The following is a 15,616-nucleotide window of genomic DNA, read 5'->3' as shown; positions in this document are numbered from 1 at the left end:
GACGCAATGTTGTCGTTCTCTTCCAGGAAGGACACAGGCGGGGAATGTACTGAACGTCGAGCAACTGCGTCAACAAAAGTTTTAACGAATATCTCTGGTTTCCCTCTACTTTTCAACATGGCAAATGGGTATGTTAATATCTATAATTTACTGTCGTCCAATTTTTAAGAAATATATTCGTATTGACTTGGTAACTTGATCTCCTAGCTAACTACGCCAGCTAATGCGAACTGGTAACGTTTCTGCTAACTAACTAGCTAGCTTAGGAAGTTAGCCAAAAGGAATGTAAACATTTACATTAGCCGACTAGCTAGTTAACACGCATGACGTCTAACGATGCAGTCTTTTCGGTCTTTGAGACTAGTAATAGTCTAACTACGAGGGAAGACATGATAGTTGGATGTTGACTGTCTATATTACCTAACGTCGACGGGTAGTGGTTCCGGACCTTGTTGTGATGGCCTTATTTATTCTACTACTCCTAGCCCTGTCAGCTAGCTAGCTAACCCAGTTATTAAGATGTTAGTCAACTAGCTAACGTAACCAAGTTATGTATGCCAGTTTAACTAAGGCTGCAAACGTCACGGCAATGTTTATGTAGCTAACTGAATGTTTGGTTTGCTATGCATGTAAACAAGTCGCTTTGTTTAAGAACGTTAACTATGGCTAAATATAGCTATGTTACAGTACCAACTGTACATGAAGTGGACACTCACTGTTGTTGTGTAATTTCAATGTCTGTATTATTATTTTTAGGCTTGTTATTTAAATCCCGCTAGCTACATAAGTTGAATTCTGTAACCATGGAAAGTCACCAGTGGTTAATTAGACATGTTATTTCACAGTAGTTCAGAATCTATTTGACTAGCTAATACGTTGAACTCAGTATTTTTTGCTCCCCGTACAATTATTCACACAATTACATATTGTTGTCTTTATTTGTTTTTCCACAAATCTAGAATAATCGCGCGGTGTTAGATATCGGGATTACAAGCGTTAAGGGTTTTTGGCGTTGTAGGCCTACATTACGGAGTATAATGAGATGTAGCCAATATTAATGGATCAATGGAATTCTTACAAAACATGGTGGACTTTAGCCATACCCTTGTCCTGAAATCCTTTAAGATTTTCTGTCATGATTTGGAACAATCCTATGGGATTCTTATTTCCTATTGAATTCAAATAGGGAATTCAATCAGAAATCTTGAAAGATTGGTTCCTATGAAAATCCTGAGAGAAATACCACCTAAAACTGGTTACTAGTTGCAATATAATATAAATCCTGAACCAAACAAATAAGATTTATATTGTGTGGCTACAAACCCCAGAGGGACATCCTGAAGTATTTTGTGTCTAGGGTAGTCTGCTTATACAACCTCTTAGTCAGAGTATGGTTACTCAGTCTTCAGATTATCTGTTTACCAAAGCAGGCTATGTGTAGTGTACCATTAAAACCATGTCCCTGGGACAGCACACTGACTGGAAATTCCAGATCATATTGTACATACTGTTCAATGGCTGTCAGATGTCTGAACTTACTTTCATCTGTTGGGAATGAACACTACTTTTGCCCAAAATATATTGGACTTTTAATATTTTTTTTCTCATTGTAGATATGCCTTACATTGGCTGCCTGTTGGGGTTAGGGCAGATTTTAAGGTTTTACTCTTAACCTATAAATCAATACATGGACTTGCTCCTACTTACCTTGCTGAAATGATCCATCCATACATACCTACACGTAACCTACGATCGCAAGATTCAGGCCTTTTAATTGTACCTAGAATTTCTAAACAAACAGCTGGCGGCAGGGCCTTTTCTCATAGAGCTCCACTACTGTGGAATGATCTGACAATTAAGGTTTCAAATGCAAACTCAGTGCAAACTTTCAAGTGTCTACTAAAAACTCATCCCTACAGCACGGTTTATAATTAGGTGTAGCCTGGCCCGGGGGCGTGAAGGTGTCCAGTAGGCTTGATACTGTCCACCCTTGCTGTCTTGCCAGGTGGGCTCTTGTCGCCACTGGGATGCCCTCCCTCCAATGCCTTTTGGGGGAAGAGTCACTGGCTTGTTGTTGACTCTCTGTTGCGCACTTGTGCAATTGGGCTGTACACTGCTGGCAATACTCGGCCCTCATTCAGGGGAGTTGCGGTTGGTCGGTGTCCCTTTGGTTGATGCCTCGCAATTTGGGTGGATTGATTTCCTGCCTGTTGGGCCCTGTCCGGGGCCTCCCCTGGGTAGGGCCACAGTGTCGCCGGACCCCCCTGTCTCAGTTCCAAGGTGTTACGCTGCTATATTCTTGTGCTGGGGGATATGAGGAATGCACTTCTAACTTTTCTCAGTCTCCTCCAGTTTTACATTTTAGATGGAGATGAGGTCCTGGTCCACACCTGTGGAGTACCTGGTTTGGGGGGGCCCGTTGCTGTCCCTGTCCTTGTCCATCTGGTCATACTTTTGACCTAGTCTAGAATCAAATAGACTCTGGATTTAGCCTAGAGAAATGTATTTATTATTCCAATTGGACTTTTAATATCTCACCCGGAACAGCCAGAAGAGGACTGGTCACCCCTCTGAGCCTGGGTCCTCTCTAGGTTTCTTCCTAAAATTCGGCCTTCTTAGGGAGTTTTTCCCTAGCCACTGAAATCCAACACTACTGTTGTTTGCTCCTTGGGGTTTGAGGCCGGGTGTCTCTGTAAAGCACTTTGTGACAACTGCTGTTGTAAAAAGGCCTTTATAAATACATTTGATTGATTAATTGAAGACATTATGGGTTCAGTGGTTAGTTTATTAAGTACACTTGTTCACAAGGATAGATCTCTCTTACAGACAGTGATTCACGTGACAGACAGAAGACAGACAGGCTTGTGCACATTAAGTTACTGCCTACACCCCCCTTGAACCCTTTCATATTTTGTCTGTGTGTCATAGTTTCATGAATTTAATGGAGTGCTTTCCTCCTACTTAGCTACACACAATACTCAACAACTTTATAGGTGAATGTTTTTATTTTTGTGAAATGAAATATAATATAAAAATACAGAACAAAAAATATAATAGGATAAGCTTTCACTCCTCTTAAGTCATAGCCTACTTGGTGGAAGCTCTGTTGGGATTAATTTAGTATTAACTCAGGGGGTTGGTGACACTATTTTTCATTATAGTTTTGTTTCACCATAATAAAAACATTTCCTTGAATCTGTATCTATAAACAAAATGTAAAGTACCCTACCGTTCAAAGGTTTGCGGTCACTTGAAAAGCAATTTGTCTGTTCAAATAACATCAAATTGATCAGAAATACAGTGTAGATGTTGTTAATGTTTTAAATGACTATTGTAGCTGGAAACTGCTGATTTTTAATTGAATATCTAAATAGGCCTACAGAGGCCCATTATTAGCAACCATCAGTCCTGTGTTCCAATGGCATGTTGTTTGCTAATTTCTAAGTGACCCTAAACTTTTGAATGGTTGTGCATGTATTCTATTGGTATCGTAGAATGGGCTATACGAGTAACCTAAAGTCCAGGTACCAAACAAGGATCCTATAAGGATCACCACACGAAACTGCAAATAATTTGGTGATGTCAATCTGGCGCTTCCCTTCGCGATATTCCGACTTCTACCCTTTGAAATCCCATTTACCACATTATATTTGTAAATTGCCCATGCCTCTAACAATGCTTTAAACATTTCTTTGCATAAATGATGACCACATTTTCTTTCCTGATACAATATTGAAACAATCCTGCGTACTCTGTATATACTCTGTATGTGAATTAGAGATGACCTCTGGATATGCTTTTTCATGCTATTCGCCCTTGAACGACTTAGAGCATGGTATGAGGGTTGGTGCCATGCACGGCAGTTTCAGCGCCTGAGTAATAGCCAGTGTCTAGAGAATAATGCACGGGAAAAAAACATCCAATCCGCAGTAATTCCGAGGGCAGCTTGTTGAGGAAAAAGGTTAAAAGAGAATGGCAAGAACTGTTGCAAGCTAAGGAGATCCACAAACTGGCAAATAACGTCACAGTGCAACAGTGGTGTCATAACAGTAGCGGAAGGCACTACTCTTCTGTCCTTGTCATGAATAGGCTATTGGAGCGGACAAATACACAAAAATGTGGCCTCAGCGCAGCGTGATTACCAACACTGGACAGTTTTGGGGTGCTAAAACATTGACTTGTCTGACAAATCCATGTTCAGTATATTTTATCGATGGCCAGCATGGTCACTAGACCTCGACCCATTAGAAAATATTTTGGATGAGATCGAAATGGCTGTTTGACGCATTTGCTGCTGTCCAATCTGAAGCAACTGCCTGAAGCTATCGTGTTAGCATGCTGCCATATCCTTTTAGAAAGTTTCCAAACACCTTGTAAAATCTTTTTTGCAAAGACTTCAGACTGTCCTTATGGCATCCTATTCTCTCTAGTCCTTTCTACCCATTTTATTTCTTAAGGAATATTGTGTCAACTCAACAAGTGTCTGTGGCCACTGATATAGTTTGTAGTGTAAATATACCACCAACCCTATGCGTGTCCCATGGTTTTTTTGGTCTAGACACATGCACAGCCTTGTTCAATCCCTGTGTCAGTCGTTACACTTTTCTCTTTTGCTCTCTGCTGTTTAAATCTTTTCTACTTAAAGAGAACATGCCCTTATGCACGATACGAATGTCTTGTGTGTTAAGTTTAAACAAACCCCCATCCTTTTGTGTAGTGTTTTCCATGCAGAATTTTTACTTAATGTTCCGGCTTGAGATCATGCCTGGATTACTCAAGATTGCTAAATAAAATCAGTCTGAATGTGATGGTATTGATATCCCTGCTGCATCGTGTGAACCCCACTACGAACTAAGCCCTGAACATGAAGGACACTCAGTCCCATTAAGGTAGAATTACATTTTTAGATACCTTTGTCTCATAGGGTACAACTTGAATTCTTCTGGCCTGATCCAATAGGTCAGTGGAGTGTTACATTGGATTCACTCGTTGAGGGACTTGAATTGTTTAGTGACAGGATGGAACAGAACGGCTCTTGTAAAGGGCTGATCAACAAGTATTAATCATGCGAGCATGGCAACAGCCGTAGTCATGCAAAAAACTGCCACAGGATTTATGATTGACTTTCTGTTCCGGGAGCCTGTCAGACTGTGGAAAGATCCCTTCTTGACAGACTAATGGGCCTTGACTGGATGTACAGGTCTGTACTGTAGTGGGCCTGTTGTCATTGCCTTTCTCTTCGGTTACCACCCAAGGGTATTTTAATTTCAGCTTCTCTTTTTAAGGGGAAAGTCCACTGCTAGATGCTATTTGGATGTTTTTATTCTGTCTTCCTTTTTAATTGCGACTGATTGGAGATGTTTCCGGTATAATTATGCACCGCAGGAGGGGTTTATGATGTGACGTCGCTGTTTGATGAGGCTGCTGTCTGATCTAAGATTGGAGTCATGTTTCGTAGCGGTTATTGTGGCTACTGGTTTGTCACACCAGTGGTGGGTAGGTGTAGTCCGTACCGTGCGCGGACCTTATGCTGAATCTGAAAAAGTTGCCGGAGTTATCGGCTCACACGGACGACGCATGGCCGTCGAGGGACGCGTGTAAAAACACGGATGACACATGCCGTCGGGGTGACTCGTGTAAAAACACGAATGACGCATGGCTGTCAATGTGCGCGATATACGTCACCAAGGCGGATGGGCACATGTAAACGGAAAGGGCCATGTGCTCTGCACAGTTTGAGCCTTACCTGTGCACGTGCCTGGATGTAGTTGTCCATGTTGAATAGAGCCATTTGACTTTGACACATTTGCTCTGGCTTTGTAAAGACTACAGCCAGATGGGAACCTCATAATCATGTCAAATTGTGTTCCCACTCTTGAAGGTGTGCTTTTCAAAGAGGGGTGGTAGTTTTGACCGATTCTTGAGACATAGCTAGCTATCAAGCTATTCTTTTTGAGATTGTGAATCAATTACTGCTTCTGATGAAACGTTGCTCTGAACTTGGAGTTGCATGAGGAAATTCACAATTTTGATGGCACAGGACATGTTCAATAACATATGAATGGACATAAATAGGTAAATTGTGCAGCAGTTTTTTTTTTTTTATAGTATGTTTTTCAGACCTTTTGTAATGCTTTATTATGTAATGTCAGTGGGGAAAGACTGGGATGTGTAACTCTCATAGCAAATGGATGTTAACAAAAGGCCTTTCTCTGCAGCCTGTGCTGAGTGAGTAATGGCTTTAATCCTGGACGGGACATCAGAAGACAACGCCATGGACACATCCAACTTTGCCCACGTCATCTTCCAGAATGTGGGGAAGAGCTACCTGCCCCACGCGGCACTGGAGTGCCACTACACTCTCACCCAGTTCATCAAACCACATCAGAAAGACTGGGTTGGGATCTTTAAGGTGAGTCTGTCGTCTCTCTCTTGGTCTTGACTTTTGATTGCGTTTGGCTAATGTGAGTTTGACCTTTATGCATTCTACCCACATGTATAGCACACATAATGCACGGGAACAGTGCTGTTCTTTTGGTTTTGGGATGTCAAACACAATTCCAAATCGGACATTATTTAGCTCCTCCTCTGCTGTTTCTGGCTATCATGCCAACTCCTTATCACTCATGCTCATCATTATTCCTGAGCAATGGAGTTTGCAGGAGTGATAACCAATTGGGTACCAGACCTGTTTTGAATGTGGACATTCTTCAAGGGCATCGTCAGTGGTGGCTGTCCTGTCAGTTATGGCTGTTGTGTTATTGTTGAAGTCTATAGGCAAGAAGACCCTGCCTGCCATGTAAAAGGATGTCTTATTTCCTTTTAGTCTGCCTGTAGCAATAATAATTTGAATAGACTGCATGCCTCTATCTTTCAGTGTGGATTACATCTCTTGAATGCAGCCTATTAATAGCAACTGACCTGTAGTGTCTGTCTTTGGTGGCCCATGCTGTAAGCATACTCAAACGAAGTGGTTCTCAAATAGTCACGTCCTCTTTGAAGTGCGCTATTTTCAGAGTGCGACTTTTGTAGGGTGCTATTTGGGGAAGCTGAATGATTAACACTCCAATTTGAACCGAAACAGTTGAGTCTTTATACTTTTAAATATTGCTATGCAAAATAGGCTCATGAAATAATGTTATCTAGGCTCAAACAGGTCCTGGAAGGAAATATGAGGTTGGCCGTGCAAAGAGGGAGGCGGGGTGTTTTTGGCCTGCTCTATAGACTTGACTGTCCCAGATGGATCAGGTTATAGGAGCACATTAAATCCAATGCTCTGGCAGTAATTGATTTGAGCTTCTTCTGTTGTGCGAGATGGAGGGCTGTGGGGGTGAGAGTGGAGCGGAGCTGGGGCCCGGCCAGTCTCTACAGCGCCGGGCCTGGGCGTTGGAGGGGAGGTGGAGCTGATGAGATGTGGTCCGTATGTATCAGATCAAAGCAGCGGCGTGTGACGCTGCTTCTCTCCATTTCTGTTTCCTGTCTACGTGGACTGGATTAAACGCCGTTCAACGAACACCGTGTTGGGGCGAGGGCTTCTGTTCTGGTTTACGGCACAATGTGTTCTTTATCGGAAAGCAAGACAGGAGCCTACTGCAAAAGGGTGATGTGGAGTCTGATGTTATTGTATCTATGGTATGTAATTACCATGTTAAAATTTAAACCACGGGCTGGTTCCATCATTGCATCAACTACTCAGCAATATGGTGTAATAGTTGGAAGGAGTGCACTGTATTCCTTTGTTCTGGATGTGCTCTGTGTATGTAAAAAGACATGGTTGCTGACACTGAATTATCAGTTGACTAATGGAGAAAGTGTTAAAACCCTGTTTTTGGGTTGACACAGGACAGTCTGGGTGACCTCTGGGAATGCGTCGGCTGTATTGGAGTTCGGTCATAGTATTGTCAGATGGAAGCGGCATAACACAGTACCTAGCTGACTGCAGTGGTGAGTGCTGTTTGTCCCCGAAACCCCCAACGCGCTGAGCCACTAAACACAGGGTGAAGGGGTGGGGGGGGCGGAGCAGTGCATAAATCTTCGAAATGTTCTCCAGCTTGGTGACAGACAGGAGGCTTAGGTGCCAAGCTGAGCTCCAGCACTCCCATGAAGACGGATACCTTGGCTGTGACTCACGCTCCCACTGGGCAGAGGGTAGGCTGTGCCACCTCCCAGGGGAACGAGTCGAGCAGCAAACTGAAATGATGAGGAGACTCGGTGAGTCCTCTGGGGAAATTGGAAGTTTTATTATTTTGTAAAAATATTTTTAAGAATAAACCCTGATGAGGGCAAGAGGCAAAGACACTGACTTAAAAGATACATACGCATTTTTTAATTCTCTTCCTGGAGTTGGAGTTGAACTTTCAGTTGCTGTGCCCAGGGCTGTGTTGTGTGTTCCTGATAGTGAATACACAAGGTTGTCTCCTTTCTCTATCTCAAGGTTGTGACAGGCCAAAGAATGTTTAGCATGGACATTTCAACCACATGCTGGTTATTTTCTCTCCGAATGTTTAACATATACCTGGTGAACCATTCATTCAAAAGATTAGATACAGGGCAGAAATCTGAGTAAATACAACTCACCCAGTCTTTCTGTTAGCATAAACGTGACAGCGTCTGTATTGTCCCGTAACTGACACGATTCAAGTCAGGTGACTTGTCAGCAAATGCATGATTGCTGATCCATTGTCATGTGCTTTGTGAATCACAAGTTTAGAAGGACCGTCCCATTTGAATCTGAGCACATTTTCGTGCATGTTCACTTTCCTCTACTTGATTACCTTTGAACCCCTTCTAAATCAGGCCAGAGAGGAGGAGGAGGGGGAGGGAGGAGGAGGAGGAGGAGGAGGAGGAGGGATATAAAGGCATTTCAGAAAACCCAGTGGTTAGCAGAGTTCTTTGTGCTCTTTAAGAGGTTGTTCACTTTAAGAGGTTTAAAACTGCACTTTATAGTATGTCAATTGAACCCTGACTGTTTTATTGATAATTTGTAGTGTTGCCTATAATGCAAGGGGATCAATGGACCAGTCAGTCAGTCACCTGCATTTGTTTCCAGCTGATTGTAGATGGGAGTGTTTCTATATGCCGAGGTTGAGGCATGTACATCAGCCTACTCTTGGTAGCCTTTACAGAAATTATATTATTTCTCTATCTCACAAGGACTGAGGGGTCCGCTTCCTGACACCCTCATTGATCCCAATTTCATCAGCGTATAATGTGATATCGCCCCCTAGTGACGCAGAGCTGGTATTGTATAATTTCTGATTAACTAAACTACCTGTTAACTGAACCCTCGTAGCCCCTCTTATTGATGGCTTTCGGTCCCATTGCATTGGCTTCTAACTACACTGTACGGTGAACAGGGAATAACTTAAATGCATTCTGTCTTTGTTTGATATATTTATCTGCATCTGTGATATTTGCATGGTTATCAGTCGAAACGCAATGCAGGCAGTAAAAACAGAATGCAATGATTTAAACCCTATATTCAATAGAAATTAGTACAAAGAAAACATATGAAATGTTGAAACTGAGAAATGTTGTTTCTTGTAAAATATATGCCCACTTTGATTTTGATACCAGTAGTAAGTTTAAAAAAAAGACTGGAAAAGTTGTGTAATGCTAATAAACTAAACCTGGTGGAATATCACACAACTTATTGGGTCAATTGGAAAAAGATCAGAAACATGATTGGGTATTAAAAGATAATTCCAGAGAGGATGGGTCTGTCAGAAATTAGGATGTGAAGGGGTTCATCACTCTGTGAAAGTCTGCACGGGCAAATAGTGCAACAAATTAAAAATAATGTTTCTCAATGTAAAATAGCAAAGGGTTTGGGGATCTCATCGTCTACAGTTAATAATATCATTAAAAGATTCAGAGACTCTGTACACAAAGGACAAGCCCAAAAACCGATATTGGATGGCTGTGACCTTCGGGCCATTGCGTTAAGAACAGACATGATTCTGTATTTAAAAGCATGGGCTCAGGAACACTTTTCGAAAACCATTGTTTGTGAACACGGTATGTCGCTGCATCCCCAGATGCAAGTTAAAAGTCTAACATGCAAAGAATAAACCATACATAAACAAGATCCAGAACTGTTGCCTCAGTCTCTGGGCCCAAGCACATTTAAGATATCCTGAGGCAAAATGGATAACTGTCCTTTGGTCTGACAAGTCAAAATTTGAATTTATTTTTGGGAATCATAAAGGGGAGAGCGACCATCTGGCTTCTTATCACCGCACAGTTAAAAAACAAGCATGTGTGATGGTATGGGGGTGCATTAGAGGACATTGCATGGGTTACTTGCACATCTGTGAAGGCACCATTAATGCTAAACAATTTATACAGGTTTTGGGGCATCATATGCTACCATCCTGACAATGTTTTTTAGGGAAGGCCTTGCTTATTTCATAAAGACAATGCCAAACCACATTCTGCATGTATTACAACAGCATGGCTCCGTAGTAAACTGGCCTGCTTGCTGTCCAGACCTGTCACCCATTGAAAACATTTGGCACATTATGAAATGAAAAATACTTCATGAAACCATGAACTGTTGAGCAGTTTAAATCCTATATCAAGCAAGAACGGGAATACATTTAGCTTTCAAACATGCCCCTGTCCCATTTTTGAATGTTTTTTGAAACATTTATTGTGGGCATAAAATTTTTACAAAAACTAACATTTCTCAGTTTCAATATTTAATATGTTGACTTTGTACTATTTTCAATTAAATATAAGGATACATTATTTTCACATCATTGCATTCGGTTTTAATTTGGATTTTACACATCGTCCCAACGTTTTTGTACAAGTATAGGTGTATGACATGCCAAGACACAAACAAGCATTTCTTATTCTTTCTTACTAAAATTACAAATGAAGGTCTAGTTGCCCTACATTCCTCAAGTGGGGGTTTCTTTCTTTTCCACAAACTGAACAAAGTTGTAAAGAAGACCCCCCACCCCCCCCCCTTTCATCAGAGCTTATAATTGTATGTTACCACTTGCCAGAGCATATTACAAAGTCAGCAACAACGCACAAACTCCTGTTTGAGCACAAAATGAGAGCAGCCCGTCTCCCTAATGTTGGAATGTTTACTGTGACGACCGTTCTTAGGTACTCTCAAGGAATATATTATACCGCAAAACAAAGCAGACTGTTTGTCAATGGCTGCAGCAGCTTAATAACATGCTAGTCGCCATTACCTGCAGCTGTAAGAACAGTGAGTCTGTATTACAGAGCAGATTTAATGGAAGGGGTGACCTTAGGACTAAATAGTTTTATCTGACATTTTACACATCAAGGACATTCATATATATGAATTATTCGAATAAAGTTAATTATGTGGTTTTCACTGAATGTTGTCTTTCTAAAAATCGAACTGGAGGGTCTATTTGCCCAACCCCTTTTGAACTTGGCAATAAGGTTTTAACTTCAATCCAAATACATAAAATGAGTGTTAAAGAATAATGCTCTTATGGAGTCTGGAAGGAGGATTGACATCATGAATTCCCTCACTTGAAAGATACTTCAAAACCTTATCTTTTTGCAGATAGAACCCTATGGCCACCTGTCCTTGAATATTCACACAACAGGCTTTATTCATGTGATTTATTTCAGTACCTTTCAGAAATAGGTCTATTGTCCCAATGATCTACTACACTCACCTAAATGATTATTAGGAACACCTGTTCAATTTTTCATTAATGCAGTTATCTAATCAACCAATCACATGGCTGTTGCTTCAATGCATTTAGGCGTGTGGTCCTGATCAAGACAATCTCCTGAACTCCAAACTAAATGTCAGAATGGGAAAGAAAGGTGATTTAAGCAATTTTGAGCGTGGCATGCTTGTTGGTGCCCGACAGGCCGGTCTGAGTATTTCACAATCTGCTCAGTTACTGGGATTTTCACGCACAAAGAATGGTGTGAAAAGGGAAAAACATCCAGTATGCGGCAGTCCTGTGGGCGAAAATGCCTTGTTGATGCTAGAGGTCAGAGGAGAATGGGCCGACTGATTCAAGCTGATAGAAGAGCAACTTTGACTGAAATAACCACTCGTTACGTGGTTGGGCTACGTGGACATGTTCTAGCCTGGTTTAAATCTTATTTATCTGAAAGATATCAGTTCGTTAGTGTGGATGGCATATCCTCTGACAAGTCAAAGGTATGCTTTGGAGTTCCTCAAGGCTCGGTTCTGGGCCCATTACTTTTCTCACTATACATGCTCCCTCTGGGCGATGTAATCCGAAATCACAATATTAACTTTCACTGTTATGCTGATGACACACAGTTATATATTTCAATGAAGCATGGAGAAGCCCCTAAATTAGCTATTTTGGAAGCATGCGTTTCAGACATTAGGAAGTGGATGACAGAGAATTTCTTGCTCTTAAACTCAAATAAAACAGAAATGCTCCTTTTAGGACCCAAAAAACAAATAGCGTTGTTAGCAGATCTCACTGTGAACCTCGACGGCTGCATGGTCGTATCCCAAAAAACTGTAAAAAACCTTGGCGTTACCCTTGACCCTGACCTCTCATTTGAAGAACATATAAAATATGTCTCAAGAGTTGCTTATTTTCATCTTCGAAACATCGCAAAAATTAGAAACTTCCTATCAAAAACTGATGCAGAAAAATTAATCCATGCTTTCGTTACTTCTAGATTAGATTACTGCAATGCTCTTATCTCTGGTTATCCAGACAAATTAATAAATAAACTTCAATTAGTGCTGCACACAGCTGCTAGAATCCTAACTAGAACAAAAAAATTTTAACACATTACTCCTGTCCTGGCATCCTTACATTGGCTGCCTGTTAGGGTTAGGGCTGATTTTAAGGTTTTACTCTTAACCTATAAATCAATACATGGACTTGCTCCTACTTACCTTGCTGAAATGATCCAGCCATATATACCTACACGTAACCTTAGATCGCAAGACGCAGGCCTTTTAATTGTACCTAGAATTTCTAAACAAACAATTGGCGGCAGGGCCTTTTCTCATAGAGCTCCACTCCTGTGGAATGATCTGCCAATTAAGGTTAGAAATGCAAACTCAGTGCAAACTTTCAAGTGTCTACTAAAAACTCATCTCTACAGCACGGTTTATAATTAGGTGTAGCCTGGCCCGGGGGCGTGAAGGTGACCAGTAGGCTTGATACTGTCCACCCTTGCTGTCTTGCCAGGTGGGCTCTCGTCGCCACTGGGATGCCCTCCCTCCAATGCCCTTCGGGGGAAGAGTCACTGGCTTGTTGTTGACTCTCTATTGCGCACTTGTGCAGTTGGGCTGTACGCTGCTAGCAATACTCGGCCCTCATTCAGGGGGGTTGCGGTTGGTGGGTGTCCCTTTGGTTGATGCCTGGCAATGTGGTTGGATTGATTTCCTGCCTGTTGGGCCCTGTCCGGGGCCTCCCCCGGGTAGGGCCACAGTGTCACCGGACCCCCCCGTCTCAGTTTCCAAGGTGTTACGCTGCTATATTATTGTGCTGGGGGACATGAGGGATGAACTACAAACTTTTCTCAGTTTCCTCCAATTTTAAATTTTAGAAGGAGATGAGGTCCTGGTCCACACCTGCGGATTACCTGGTTTGGGGGGACCGTTGCTGTTCCTGTCCTTGTCCACTTGGTCATACTTCTGACCTAGTCTAAAATCAAATATACTCTGGATTTAGCCAAGAGAAATTTATTTATTATTCCAATTGGACTCTTAATATCTCACCCGGCACAGCCAGAAGAGGACTGGTCACCCCTCTGAGCCTGGGTCCTCTCTAGGTTTCTTCCTAAAATTCGACCTTCTTAGGGAGTTTTTCCTAGCCACTGAAATTCAACACTACTGTTGTTTGCTCCTTGGGGTTTAAGGCCGGGTGTCTCTGTAAAGCACTTTGTGACAACTGCTGTTGTAAAAAGCGCTTTATAAATAAATTTTGATTGATTGATTGATTGATTGATTGATTTTTTGATTGATTGATTGGTTACAACCGAGGTATGCAGCAAAGCATTTGTGAAGCCACAACACGCATGACCTTGAGGCGGATGGGCTACAACAGCAGAAGACCCCACTGGGTACCACTCATCTCCACTACAAATAGGAAAAAGAGGCTAAAATTTGCACGAGCTCACCAAAATTGGACAGTTGAAGACTGGAAGAATGTTGCCTGGTCTGATGAGTCTCGATTTCTGTTGAGACATTCAGATGGTAGAGTCAGAATTTGGCGTAAACAGAATGAGAACATGGATCCATCATGCCTTGTTACCACTGTGCAGGCTGGTGGTGGTGGTGTAATGGTGTGGGGGATGTTTCCTTGGCACACTTTAGGCCCCTTAGTGCCAATTGGGCATTGTTTAAATGCCACGGCCAACATGAGCATTGTTTCTGACCATGTCCATCCCTTTATGTCCACCATGTACCCATCCTCTGATGGCTACTTCCAGCAGGATAATGCACCATGTCACAAAGCTCGAATCATTTCAAATTGGTTTCTTGAACATGACAATGAGTTCACTCTCCTGAAATGGCCCCCACAGTCACCAGATCTCAACCCAATAGAGCATCTTTGGGATGTGGTGGAACGGGAGCTTCGTGCCCTGGGTGTGTATCCCACAAATCTCCATCAACTGCAAGATGCTATCCTATCAATGTGGGCCAACATTTCTAAAGAATGCTTTCAGCACCTTGTTGAATCAATGCCACGTAGAATTAAGGCAGTTCTGAAGACGAAAGGGGGTCAAACACAGTATTAGTATGGTGTTCCTAATAATCCTTTAGGTGAGTGTATATGGGGTGTCATTTTAGTTTACCATTGTTTCAACAATGGTAAACTAGAGCAATGTTCGAGGATGGGATTTCAAACTCTGCCATGGCTCGTGCCTAAGAACAGCTCTTAGCCGTGCTATATTGTCCATACACCACACCCCCCTTGTCCTTTATTGCTTCATTTTACCACGCCAACAACTACCTCAGGTTATACTGTTTCCTTTAGGGAGGCTACTCAGAAGATTATGAAAGGAAAAATTCACAAGAATGTTCTGAGATCTGCAATGTGGTCTGGTTCCATGTTCTCCAAATGTTAGTATTTTATGTATTGTACATTATTTTTTATTTTCTGTTGGATTTGTATGTAGAAAGGGCATATATAGGATGGGTGCTGGATTAGCTGAATTACATTTAGTCTGTGTTTGGGGAACTCAATTCTAATTTTGTGCAGGCTTTCACGCCAACCTAGTCTAGCCCAGAGGTTTTCAATCCTCTCCTTGTGGACCTCCAGCTGGTCCATGTATTTGGGTGATTTCAGCGGTAACACTACTGATCCAATGTCTGACAGTTCTCCAGGAGAGGATCCTAGTCTGCACTGGATTTATACGATTGCATTTTATGCCAATCCTAGTCTTCACTGGGTTTGTATGATTGCATTATATGCCAACAGTCCATGATTGGCCTTGTAATTGGGCAGAATTTTATTTCACTGTCATTTCTTTCTTCATTTGTGGCAGTTCCAGGGTAATGCACTAACATTTACTCACGAGACCTGGTTGAAACTTGTGTTATTCACAAACACATGGTACAATCTGTACTGTACTGTCAAAATGAGGAAATGTGTTTGTGCTACTCGGG

General features: G+C 42.0%; 1 protein-coding gene across 6 annotated transcripts in view; it reads left to right on the top strand.

Moving 5' to 3' along the window:
- The window catches only part of tax1bp1b (Tax1 (human T-cell leukemia virus type I) binding protein 1b), a 29,468-nt gene continuing 13,852 nt past the window's right edge, over positions 1-15,616 (top strand). For 5 of the 6 annotated variants that reach the window (XM_034288708.1, XM_034288707.1, XM_029115501.2 and 2 more), the window contains exons 1-2: positions 1-128; positions 6,219-6,412. In XM_034288708.1, the coding sequence (XP_034144599.1) occupies positions 6,236-6,412 (177 nt within the window). In that variant the 5' untranslated portion in view covers positions 1-128; positions 6,219-6,235. Of the gene's footprint in view, positions 129-6,057; positions 6,076-6,218; positions 6,413-15,616 lie in introns of those variants that run through there. The other variant, XM_034288704.1, reaches the window with a different exon arrangement.

The sequence above is a fragment of the Esox lucius genome, chromosome 20 (assembly GCF_011004845.1).
Source record: "Esox lucius isolate fEsoLuc1 chromosome 20, fEsoLuc1.pri, whole genome shotgun sequence".
Classification (NCBI taxonomy): Eukaryota; Metazoa; Chordata; class Actinopteri; order Esociformes; family Esocidae; genus Esox; species Esox lucius.
The sequence above is the reverse complement of the archived record's forward strand: the minus strand, read 5'-3'. Positions and strand labels throughout refer to the sequence as shown.